General features: G+C 41.0%; 1 protein-coding gene across 2 annotated transcripts in view; it reads right to left on the bottom strand.

Annotated features, from left to right (window-relative positions):
- MDFIC (MyoD family inhibitor domain containing) overlaps positions 1-4495 on the bottom strand; it is a 97093-nt gene extending 92598 nt beyond the window's left edge. Inside the window, exons 1-2 of one of the 2 annotated variants that reach the window (XM_032761503.2) lie at positions 4349-4495; positions 3858-4058 (exon numbers count right to left, since the gene is read on the bottom strand). In XM_032761503.2, coding sequence (XP_032617394.1) covers positions 3858-3951 — 94 coding nt within the window. In that variant the 5' untranslated portion in view covers positions 3952-4058; positions 4349-4495. The remainder of the gene's footprint in view (positions 1-3857; positions 4059-4348) is intronic. The other variant, XM_032761504.2, reaches the window with a different exon arrangement.
- Between the last annotated feature and the right edge of the window lie 8977 nt (positions 4496-13472).

Raw genomic sequence — 13472 nt, 5'->3', positions numbered from 1 at the left:
CAAATGTGTCCTGAAGAGCAAAATTGTCCCCAGTAGAGAACCAGGATTAGAAGCTGTTCAAAGATGACACTTTTGTGAAATGCCATCCTTAATCAAAAGGATAAAATAATATGATAAAAATAGAAGAATACAGATATGTACAAGTATACATTATATACATTGAAATAAACTGGATTCCCAAAAAGAAAATCTGATTAGCCTCTATAAACTACTGACAACTCAGCTAAACTTCTAAATCAAAGCTCTTCTTATGTAATTTCAACTTGATTTTCTCCCCAGCTTCTATTTTATTTTTAATTAACTTCACTGGCATTTTGCATCCTGCTAAGAAAAGTCCGCCTAATAGTCTCAGAGGACTCTCCCAAGAGAGAAGAGTGCATTAAATCACACATTATCACATTAGAGTATATTCCAGCACTCAGAGTCCAACTGTCTATGTCTTGACAAATGCAATGTCTTGGGGGTTGGGGGAAAGATACAGGGATGGGAACAAGCTCAAGTGATTCACAATATCCCAAGCCTATTGTTAACGCATCCAGCCCTATAAAAAAGTTGAACTGATTCTCTACTTCAACTGCATTTATCACAATGACATACAATTTATGTTATAATTTGTGCTTCTACCTTGATTTCTTGCTACTGACTGTGTATGAGACCTTGGGCAAGTCACTTAAATTCTTTGGACATCCTTTCCCTTATCGAAAAAAATGAGCAGGTTGGATTAAATTATTTCTAAAGACCCCTCTAGTTACAAATCCCAAACTTATGAAAGAAGCACTTAATTCAAAGGCTCTTTGGATTATAGGAGTTCTAGTAACTATTGCACCAAAGGGCAAATACCTACATTTTCAATGTTGCTTCATAACATGAATTTTAAAATGTTTAATCAAACCAAGACAAATGGCAATTAGAAGGACCACACAAACAAGATCCATTATCTCTTAAAATAAAGTATAACTGAAATGGCTTTTCACCTATCAAGACATGTATACAGGTACTTTGCATGAGAAAGTAAATCAATATTTCACAAGGTAGTAACAAATAAGAATATAGCTTTAAATTACATGTTTACTTTCTATTTTCTGTATGAGAGATCACGAATTACCTGCTCAGAGGCCACATCCAGCCTACAGTTGTGATTGTTTTGTTTGGCCTGCACAAAATTTGTGTTTAATTAGTTGCAAACTCTTAAAAACAGAGAGATGATACATAAAAATCTGGATTTCCAGTATCACTTGAAATATCTGAAGATACTAACCCACATGGCAACAATTAGCTAAAACTGAGGAATGTTGTTTCCTGGCCCATGAGCTCTCCAGTTCCCCAAAATCCCCATTGCTCCATACTGTCTGACATCTATCCTGGTTCCCTCTTACAGCCTGGAGCATGTAAGTTTATGTCCCTGCTCTGTAACTATTTTCAAAACACATGGGAAAGATTTGTAATGCTTTTTAATGCTTTCAAAACAATAGAAAGGCTTGCAGAATCACAACAAAAAGGTAGGAACTTTAAGGAGGAAGAGTATGCTCTTAATATGAACAACCTTTCCAATTCTTAATGCTAATACTAGAATAGGCTGCACTACAGGTTTTTAACAAAACACCTAAAAGGATGTAGAAGTGAATTTTAGACTTGATGTGGAGTTCAGATTAGAGAATCCCCAAAATTACTTTCAACTGTAATGTTCCATGCCTTTGGTTAACAGTATGGATAGCTCATCACAATATAGTATAGTAATAAATGTAGAGCCTGTAATGTCATCATTTACCTATATATGTATATTTAACTTTGCAGGGATAGACTTGATCGAATCCTTCCTGTTCCTGAAATAATATTTTTTTCTGTTAATTTGTATTTAAAATTCCACTTTTCCTACTGACTTTAATATAAAGAATTTAAAAATTAGGTTTCTGTTAACTAAGCAGCCATATCCTACTGCAGAATTATTAAGCTATTCTTCAGAAAGGATGATAAAGAATCCAAGGACAGAAGCAAGAGGATAAAAGAACTTGAGAAAGGGCTTAAGAGTAGAGTGGCCTTCCAGCAAAGCTTCTTCATAAATGTCTTTATCCATAAAACCAATCTAACCAAGCTTCCCTTGAAGCTTTCCTCTACCCATTTGCTCCAAGAATTTCTTTCTTTAAATACATCTTATGACATCTGCCTGTTTAAGGCATCATATTTTAACAAGATTCTGCAGATTCTCTTTAAAAATCAACTTTACATTTAAATTAAACTGATCCCTATTTACAGAAAGTTTTGGATCAAAGTTAAAAACTAATAGTAATAAAAATGTATAACTATGTTGCTAAAGCTAGGGCAAGTTTCAGGTAAAATATAACCCAAGAGTTTCTACACTGATAATGTGTGTCGTACCCAACAAATGTGCTACTTCAGGCCACTCTAGATGCTCAGGTTCTTAAGTTCAGATCACGTGACACCATCCAGCATCCTAATGCACAGGTACATTAAGTACCACTGCACATTCTCCCAGATGATTTTAAAAACGCAAACTATTAAAGTTGGATATTGTCGATATTAGCTATTTCCAGATCAAATTATTTTCCTTGGGTGTTTGATGTTGATTTTTGACATAAGCCTAGTTTAACAATAGTGATTAGCAGCTCAAGTGTGAGCATAAACAGCCCATCAATGAGTCAATATGACTACTAAGGGCATGCCTAATGACAGGAAAATGATTGTGCTGACAATACGATGTGGAGAACACGGGCTGCTTCTCAGAAAACATATGTTTATCATTCTAGTTCTCTGATTTTCTGCAGTTAATCATTTTTATTTTCTCTGTTTAGAAAGCTGAGTCACTCATTTAGAGGCAAAAAATAATGATACATGTAATTCAGTTTAACAGCCCTGGGTGCCAGAACATCTTAATTTAACCACAGATGTTTTCTGCTTTTACCTATTGTAGCTTGAAAGTTAACTCCTTCCCCAATTTTTGCTGCCTTAAAAAAAATCCCTAAGATTCACTACATTAGTACAAGTGGGAAATAAAGCTATCAGTTTATGCCTAAAATCAGGGGTATATGGTAGGTTTTTGAGCACTGGAAAAATTACTTAGTTCTGATATATCGGTGACAGAATTCTTTAGCTCAAAACCATCCTTAAGAGTAAAATGCATTCGAAGTTTAAGAACCTTCCTCTCTGTCACCAGTGGAAACCTGAAGTATATTGCCTTCAAGAGAAGCAAGGTTCAACTCGTTTAGAAGCTTGTTATGGAAGTTTCCCAGACACAAGAGTATTTTATAGGCTGTGTGTGTGTTTACACTTTGGAAGAACTCAAAGAAGCTAATTCATTCTTGGAAAATGTTTCTTATAAACCTTGTTTATTTATTTCAAAACAAACCAGTTATTGAAAACATGCATAAGCCATTCCAAAGCTATTGGTCACAGAAACCTGAATATATCAACTGAGTGGTAGAGGAGCCAACAAGAAACAGAAAGATGAAATGGAGTGAGTGCATGCTTGTTCAGAGAGCTGCGGCAGTCCTGGATCTGCTGAAGAGACCTAGAGGAGAAGGGCCTCAGAACCCACACATTGAGTCTTAGGCCCAAACATGCATATGCTTAAGAAAGAAGCAATCCTGTCATCCTGTTTCTTCGCAACCAAAGGAAGGGGGAGTGGAGGGACCAACGGTTCCCGCCCTCTTACCCGGTTGTTGATCTAGGGCAAGGATCCTGAAGAACTTGCCTTAGTAACGCGAACTGTGCAAAAGTTCTCAACTACGAGTGGGAGCCCCTCCTCACAGCACTCCCCCCACCCCTATCTGTACACGTGTGAGCAAACTGAAAAATGCAGCAATGACAAAGAAGCTTGCCACTTGCAAGCGCGCACTCACCCTGGGCTGTGGAGCCCAGCCGGCCGCCGCCCGCCTCGGCCGCGCGCTGCGGCCCCACGGGCCCGGGAGCGAGGGCTTCGCCCGTGCCGGACATGGGCCGCTCCGCCGAGCCCGCGCCGCGCCGCTGCCGCCTAGCTCGCCGCCCGGCAGGGCGCACGGAGGAAGGGCTGTGAGGTGCTGAGTGCAGGGAACTGACTGCTTCTGGCGGAAAAATATACAAAAATTAAAAAAAAAATGTTTTTAGAGAAGAGCACACCACCCCTGTGGGACGTTCCCTCCCCCTCCACTTCCCTCCCTCAAACTCCACCCCGGGGAAGTTTTGATTTGAAACTAGCGAGGAAAACTGCTACAGCGCAAGTTGATAGCGGCGGGGTCCCGGGGGTCCGAGGTGGACTCAGCGTGGAGGGGCTGGAAAGAGAGATCGGGTTTGGGAGAACCCCGGGGATGGGGATCAAACCCCTCCTCTTCCCGGCCCGGAGACCACCACCTACCTCCGCATCCCTCCCTAGTCGCTCCAAGCCCCTTCCTCCTCCTCCTCCTCCTCTTCCGCCCCGGAAAGTTAGCGAGGCTCCGGCAGCGGCCGCATTTTCGCCCCGGTGGCCTGACGACGGCGGCGGCCGCCCCTGCGCGTCCCTCCCGCCTCCCTCCGGCTCAGCCCAGACGCCGCAGTGGCGGCAACTGCGGCAGCGGTGGCGGCTCTGACTCCGCGCACTCCGCCCCCTCTTTCCAGCCAGCTCACTCCAGCCGGCTCCCCTGCGAGGGGGCCTTCCCACTCTCTGCCTCTTTTTCCCCCCTTCCACTCCTACAATCCTGAAACACTTCTCCCTCTGTTGCTCCTTTTCATCACATCCGGATCAGGAAGGCCTCGAACACTTGGCTAGCGGCCCCGAGGCTGGGGGCGGCGCGACCCGGCTCGGCCGCGCGATTTCTCGCGCCCTGCGCTGTCTGGGTCAGGAGGCCAGAGCCGGCCTGGGCTGGCGCGGGCTCTGCACCCGGGCGCTGCGCCCTCCCGGGGCTGGGAAAGGGGAGTGAATGGGCAGGTCCCTGGCTGCCCAGACGTCCGCCCATCCCGCCCAAAAAGTCACCTCATCTCTTCTCCCTACTCCTGCCCCCAGACCGACGGAGGCTTTGGGAATATCCTGAGGAAAACCTTTAGGGTGGACAAGGAAAAACGAAAATACTGTTACAGTATCTAACTTTCCTGGTGGGATAGAGAAAGTGTGCGTTTGAAACCTTGACCCCTCGGTTGAACGTTGACTCACTTCATCTCTGGCTCCTAAATACTCTTCGGTCAAACAGGATTCCGGATCAGGTAAAACCAGTTGCAGTTTCGCGAATCCGCTGGAGGCATCCAGGCAAACAAAGTTGGCATCCTTGCGGATGCCCTGGGGCCTGGCCTATGGCAAGCTGAATGCCTCACTGGATCAGTGGTATCTGAGGGGAGATAAACTTGTGGTCGGAAGTAAAAAGCTGATCAACTTTCCGTTTGTAAATGAGACATTCTGATTGTAGCTTAATCTGATCAGCCGAGAATAGCAAGTGTAAAGTAATTTACAGACATATAGTACTTTAATGGTATACTCAGATAACTTTTGCTCTTTTATTTCATTGTGAGTGAAATGCAGAATTCATTTGTAGAAAGCTACAACGAACTCATTCTTCGATTCTCTTGGACAAGCGAGGAATCACAGTAACGTTATCAAAATTGAAGAAAATGTACATTGGATTCACTGTCTTTCTAGGTGCATCATTAATAATATCCCAGAAATTTCACTGTTTCAAAAAGCTCATTGGAATTTATTCCAATTGATTACAAAGATTTATTTGTTACCTATGAAGAGACAGTGCATTCTAACTTGATTTCAATGATGGTAAAAAAAAGCCAGCCTTCGGCCGGGCGCGGTGGCTCACGCCTGTAATCCCAGCACTTTGGGAGGCCGAGGTGGGTGGATCACCTGAGGTCAAGAGTTCGACACCAGCCTGGCCAACATGGTGAAACCCAATCTCTACTAAAAATACACATATTAGCTGGGCATTGTGGCGGGCGCCAGTAATTCCAGCTACTGGGAGGCTGAAGCAGGAGAATCGCTTGAACCCAGGAGGCAAAGGTTGCAGTGAGCCGAAATGGTGCCATTGCAGTCTGGCCTGGGCGACAAGAGCAAGACTCCATTAAAAAATAAAAATAAAAATAAATAAAACAGCTTTCAAAGTTGCTGATGACAGTCATTCAGACCATTCTCCCCAAAAGACAAATGACATTTTGCCCCATGACCCATAACTAACATTTTTTTTTCATTTGGAGATTTCAGAAATGTATGAATTCAAGTGCATTACCTCTCTTGAAAACTTGTCTAGGAGCCTGGACTATTTGGAATTTGTTTGATGGAAGCAGATCAATTCTGAAGATGACTTCATCACCACTAGAGAACAAACATTTAGGACGTCTCAGAGTCCACTGCAGCATCATCTGCACTCAAAGGAGTTGTTTACCTGCCCTGGAAAATTCTGTTTTATCCCTGTACCATTCCTTGCCTTATTTTTAAAATTCTCTCACAAAGATGTTAAGGTCCAATAATATAAAGAAGTTACAGCCTTCTTCTAGAAAGTCATAATCAATGATAAATATTTGTTCATTTAATTTCACACAGTCCTTAATATTGCACACGTGGTGGGTGATTCCATAGATATTCCTTAAATTAAATTTTAAAATCTTTCTCTTTAATGGAGAAGACACAAAATTAAAATAACTTTAGGAGCAAATGAGAAGCTGTAGGGTAGAATCATCAAGGTTGTCAAATACTGTACCTCATTCAGCTGTGTGACTTTGGACAGTTAGTCACCCACTGTATATCTTGGTTGCCTCATAATATGAGAATGAAATTCTTCATAGAGTTTCTTTTTGAGCACTAAGTAAGGTAGTTTTCCTATAGAATTTGGAAGACTCTCAAATAAGGGAAAAGGTGTTCAAAAGTATCAACTATTATTACTGTTATACACAGAAGCATCTTGATGGGTAAAGCTGAGCATGGCATAATGACTGTATCAAAAGGGTCATATCAAAATACCAGGTTGTCATGCCATGCACCTGACACAAATGTTCTTCCATCGGCCCTTAAGTAAATTGCCAGGATTGTACCTTCAGGATTAGAACTCAGGTCTGTCTCTCTTCTAGGCTATCTTGCACCCCTAGGTAACTCAGGTCTTCCTTCTGGAGGACCTAGAAGTGGTCTTAATGCCATTAGCCTGGTGTCTGATATGCCAGGAGTTAAGTATGGGCTCCTGAGTGTCCCTCAGGCCTCCCATTTCCCACATCTCTGGCTGCACTTGCTTGTTCTGATTGCTTAGTTTGTTTCCTGACAAGCACCCCAGTGCGTTCATCTCTCATTCTTTAACTCAGTGTCATGAACCAAAAGTTTGTGTTTCCCCAAAATTCATATGCTAAAATCTTAGCACCTAATGTCATGGCGTTAGTAAGTGGGGCCTTTGGGAGGTAGTTAGGTCATAAGAGTGGAGCCCTCATGAATGGAATTAATGTCCTTACAAAAAGACACAAGAGGCCAGGTGTGGTGGCTCACACTAAGGCAGGGAGATCTTTTGAGGCCAGCACTCTAGGACCAGCCTGGGCAACATAGAAAGACCCCGTCTCTACAAAATTGTTTTAAAAAAATTAGCAGGGCCTAGTGGCATACTCCTGTAGCCAGCCACTCTAGAGGCTGAAGCGGGAGGATCACTTAATCCCAAGAGTTGGAGGTTACTGTGAGCTATGTGAGCCACTGCACTCCAGCTTCTGCAACAGAGCAAGACCCTGTCTCTTAAAAAAAAAAAGACACACAAGAGTTTCCCAAGGCCCCACCTTTTAATACCATCACCTTGGCGATTAGGATTCAACATATGAATGTTGGGGGACTACAGACATTCAGACTATAGCAGGGGGAGACATATTTTCTAAGTTACTGTTTATAAAAGCCACTCTGGTATTATGGGTAAAATTGTTTGGAGGACTGAGAGTGGATCTAGGGAGTCCAATTGGGAGGCCAGGGCTGATGGCTGGCAGAAGGAATGGAGCCAAGTAGATAGGGATAAAGGATGAGGAAGCTAGAGGAATCGAGAGCAACTGCCAGCTTTCTGCACTTAGGTTGATGGTGGTGGTATGACCTACAGAGATGAAAACATTCAAGAGAAGCCACTTTTGGGGAAAGCTGCTGAGCTAATCATGCAAATGATGCAGCATGTGTGAGACAGCTAATTGGAACTGTCCTGCATAGGCTGCTGGACATGGGACTGGATTATAAGCATATAAATGATACTTTGCTGACTAGCAGGTTATAAGAATGCCCAAGGCAAGTGTGCAGAGTACAAGCAGAAGCCCTGAGATGCAGCTGTGCCTTGGAACTCAATCCACATGTATCCTTACTGGCCTCTCTCCCTTTCTCCACATCCTTCCCAGTGACATAATGCCATTATCCGCTTGGCTTGGAGAACCACTACTGTTTAAGTACTACTACTGTCAGTATCCCACTTGCTACCCTAGATCCCCCTGGGTTGTCTTTATTAAGCTAGATTTTGCCATGTCTTAAGCTATCTTAATCTGGGTGGGTGGAAATTCTCCAGGGGTATCAGCCTGCCAGTGGAATTCAATGCCCTAGCCCCGGATCAAAGCCCCTTGCCTTTGAAATTCTTGTGTGCCTTACAACCATTCCTGCCTAGTGATGTGCACACTAATGATGATATAATAGTATGTGAACACATTGTGAAAGAGGTCTGACATCAGCTAAGCAAATAACATAAAGAACTAATTAAAAGAGTTTATAAAGCATCCTTATGGACTACTTAATCTTCATCATTCATTCATTAAACATTCATCAAACATTTATTGTGCATCTACTATATGCTAGGCCACATATTAGGCTCTGGAGATAAAGAAATTTGATTTGATGTCTTGAAAAGCAGCTAAATTAGTTTTCATTTGGGCAGAGGCTTATTTGCTTAGTAAAGTCAAAATTAATCTCCTTACATAGATATCTAAACCAGAGGTCTACAACTGGGGTGTGTAATTGTAAGGGCATTCCAAGGGATGCATAAGACAATCTACTGAAATGTGGGCAGAAAATATTAGAGTGAGCATTTATATATGTTTTTATGTTATAATTTTTAATTTCTATTTTTGAGTATGTTTTTATACAGTGTATTGCACATTCATACAAAAGTACTTGGGTATGATTTATAAGTAAACATACATTAAGGGTTCACATTCAGATACTTTGTTTCTTTGTTTAAAAAAAAAAAACCTTTTAAATGCTTTGAATCCTTTAAGGAGTCATTCCCAGATTATATCAAAGGTAGTTTTTCTGGAAAATGTATTTACCGAATTTATGTTAGAAGCAGCACTTTGGCAATTCCCCAAACCCAATGACCTAGAAACCAGGAAATGACAGCAACATACTAAATACCTAAAATAACCTTCATGATGTTCAGAAACTGCCAACACAAAAGACATAATCCTTCTCAAATCCTACTTGTTCTTTTGTGAATACACACCTCTAATCAAACTTTATTTTCTATTGTTTCAGCTCACATTGTTTTAGAAGAAGAAAACTTAGGGCACAGGGACATTGAGGGGAAGGGATTAGCTAAGGGAGCTATTAGGTCAGAAAAACGGACAGCAGGAGAGATGACAGCTGACAGACAAGGAAGATACAGGAAAATAAACATGTTGTAACAAGGCCTTTGTGAATTCAGCTTCGTGAAATAGTCAGTGTTCCTAATGAGAGCCTGAGTCATTAAGGAAAGAGTCAGTTAGTTACGTGAGTGCTATATTCTGTTTTTAGGGGGTCTGGTCAATCTTTTTACATTCCAGGAAAAACTCCTTCAAACATGTTCAAAAATTCCTTTAAAAAAGGTTGCTACTTGAAAGAGTAAATTCCACAGAATGACAATTTTACAGCTGCAAGGGAAATTAGCAATCATGATTCCAGGCCAAGCTGTCTTGATCGCATTGCTCCACCTCCTAGTACTGTGTCATGTGCAATCAGGTGCAGGGAAGGTCAGGTGCACAGGTTTCTGGAACCCTGCTCTTAGAGTAGAGCACTTTCTTCCTTTTCTCCATAATGTATTTGTCCTTCTCTTAAATTTTAACTGAAGCAACTGGTTCTTCCACTTTTTAAAAGTTTAAAAATCACCAGTCTTACCCAACTCCTTCATTTAACATATAGAAAAATACAAAGACATACAGTTTACTCACTAGGTTCAACAAATACATATTGAATGTTTACTATCTGTCAAACCACATGCCAGACACTAGAGTTTCAAGTATAGAAGAAATACTGTTTTAGTCTTCTGGGAGTTCATAGTCTATAAGGCCAGAGGCAGAAGAAGACAGCAATGTAGCAGCAGAACAGTCACAAACACCATACTGCAGGAGCAAAAAGGAAGTAGCACTTACCTAACTCAGCTCGGGCGTAGGTGGGGAGAGTCAGGGTACATTTCAGAAAGAAGATAATACCGAACTGAGTATTGTCAATGAGTAAGTTTGCCTGTCAAAGAAGTTAGGGAATTCCAGATAGAAATAACACTTACAAAGACAAAGAAATGTGAAAGCCCCAGAGAAGTTAAATGACTTGGCAAAGGTCAGTTCGTGGATTAATTACAGAACCAGTCTTAGGAGCCTAAATTTCTTGTTATCCAGGCTTCTTGCTCCAGCTATCTGGATAACGCATGTAAATGAATCCATCATTTCTAAGTGATGGCAAAGTAATGTCATGCCTGTTGTTATATTTTGAATTTCCAAAGATTTTCTGTTGTGAATGGGCAACCAAAGACCCAGGCATACAATCTCTTGTTGCTGAATTAGTCCTCTCCAAGGTCTCAGTTAGTGTCCCTTTCAGTTGGCTGACTTCTCTGGCCTGGGGCACTGGCCTTCAGGGTCTCTCCTTGCTGTCACTGTACTTTCCTTCTTGTGTTTTAAAGGAAGGGAGGGAGATGTTAAGGCATACAGTGGCACTTGTCAGATGAAAGCAACATGACTGAAGACAGAAATGAAAATGGCCATAACATATGCAGTAGACAATAAGTAGCCATTTGCTTCATACTTAGAAACTGAACCTAGATATACCAGGAGAATAAAAATTGTGGAAAAGTTTTAAATACAAGGAGCTCCTGAAAATAATGACCGATCTGCTGAAACTGCAGTTGAAAATAATGTTAGCTTGATGTTCATGACAAAAATGTTTAAAATGGTGTAGAAAATAAGGATTCTTTTGTTACTATAACCCCTAAACTCATTTAAATTCTCAGGTAAAGAAAGAAAATATCCACTGTGACACTTGAATCAGTGCCCGTATTTCTCCAAATTTTGTATTAAGAAATACATGCTAAATTTAGAAAGCAGGATTGCAACAAAATTACAGTCATGAGCAACATAACAATGTTTCAATCAACAATGGATGGCATATATGACAGTGGTCCCATAAGATTGTAACAGAGCTGCCTTATGCAGGCATACCATTTTTTATCTTTTACGCCGTATTTTAACTCTACCTTTTTTTTTGTTTAGATATACAGATACTTACCATTGTGTTACAATAGCCCACAGTTCTCAGTAGAGTAGCATATTGTACAGGTTTCTTTCTTTCTTTCTCTTTTTTTTTTTTTTTTTTTTTTGATGGAGTCTTGCTCAGTCCCCCAGGTTTTAGTGCAGCAGCATGATCTCAGCTCACTGCAACCTCTGTCTCCCAGGTTCAAGCAATTCCCTGCCTCAGCCTCCCAAGTAGCTAAGATTACAGATGTCTGCCACCACGCCCAGCTAATTTTTGTATTTTTAGTAGAGATGGGGTTTCACCATCTTGGCCAGGCTGGTCTTGAACTCCTGACCTCGTGATCCACCTGCCTCAGCCTCCCAAAGTGCTGGGATTACAGGCATGAGCCACCATGCCTGGCCTGTTGTACAGGTTTATAGCCTAGGAACAATAGACTATACCATACCACCTAAGGGTGTAGTAGGCTATACCATCTAGGTTTGTTGAAGTACACTCTATGATGCTCACACAACAGTGAAATCAACCAGTGACACATTTCTCAGGACATACCCCCATCAATTAAGCTATGCATGACTGTATATTGTTCACCCAAGCATGGGACCTATAATGAACTCTGGGAAAAAGTCAAGGTTTCCTGAATATCCTTCCACCTCCCATCCTTCTCTCTCCTACTTCGAACAGCCCATCTGTCATCCCGGCACTTGCAGCTCTATATTCTTTTCTTGTTACCATAGGTTCTCAACTTTAGACAGTGTGCAAATCTGGGCCAAGCATTATACGGAATAAATTTGATTTTAAATGTTAAATACAAATATATGAATAACTCATGATCTTCTTAATTCTACAAGCAACAGTTATGTCTCTATCTTCGCAGACCCTCAAAAATGAACTTAAGACCACAAGGAGACATAAAGAGGTTATTTATTGCCACACTATTTGTGTAGCAGGGAGTTGAAGTCAACCTAGGCAGCCATCTTTTGGAAAACAGGAAGTTGATTATGTAGATGAAGAGCATGGCGTATTGTGTAGCTATTAGAAGGAACAGATGATAAACACATGTAGAAACAAAATAGATCTAAAAATGATACTTAGTGAAATATGTAAGAAGCAGAATGTAAGTTTTGTTCAGAACCAATTAATAACTAAAAATATGTGCAGGGAAAGCAGAGCACATTTTATAAGAACACACACAAACAAGGTACATAAACATCTGAGAATGCTAACCTATGAGGAGACAAAGAAGAGAGTGGAGACTGGAAATTAGAGAGAACAAATAAATACATGCAGACAAACATAGGCATAAAAAGGGAGGCCTTGCACAGACCAGTGAAGATAATGTACCATATACCAAGGTGCTGATTAACTCGACTCTGCTCTAGGGCTTCAAAATAATGACTATGACCATCATTATGACAACTTTTACTACTACTACTACCACCATCACTGCCAAAAATAATCATCATCATAATAAAAGTGTTACATGAATTTGTATCGATAGATTATCAGGCAATGTAATAAAATTATCAGAAGAAATGAAGATGTTGTAGGGATATATATTGGGGGAGGAGTACCTTACACATATCCCTAAAATACCTCAAATTAGGTAGAAGCAAGTACTTAGTTTGGCTGTATTTAAGATCAGCAGCACTAGAAAATTGTGGTTGAAACAGCAAATCTATACAAAGGTGAGATTTTTGTTTGTTTGTTTGTTTTACCTAAGCTCTCTCAGGTTGAGCATCCCTAATCCCAAAATTTGAAATCCAAAATGCTCCAAAATCCAAAGAATCGACATGACACCACAGTGGAAAATTTCACACCTGACCTCATGAGACAGGTCACATATATTATTAAAATTATTATATAAAATTCTCTTCAGGCTACATGTATGAGGTGTTTATAAAACATAAATGAATTTCATATTAAGACTCAGGTCCCAGCCCCAAGATATCCATGATGTATATGCAAATATTCCAATATCTGAAAAAATCCAAAATTCAAAATCCTTTTGGTCCCAAGCATTTTGAATAAGGGATACTCACCCTTTATAGACTGTTGTAGTGAGCTGAATGGTGGCTCATTA

The sequence above is a fragment of the Hylobates moloch genome, unplaced genomic scaffold (genome assembly GCF_009828535.3).
Source record: "Hylobates moloch isolate HMO894 unplaced genomic scaffold, HMol_V3 SCAFFOLD_1, whole genome shotgun sequence".
NCBI lineage: Eukaryota > Metazoa > Chordata > Mammalia > Primates > Hylobatidae > Hylobates > Hylobates moloch.
Note: the sequence above shows the minus strand (reverse complement) of the source record. Positions and strands in the feature narration are given on the sequence as shown.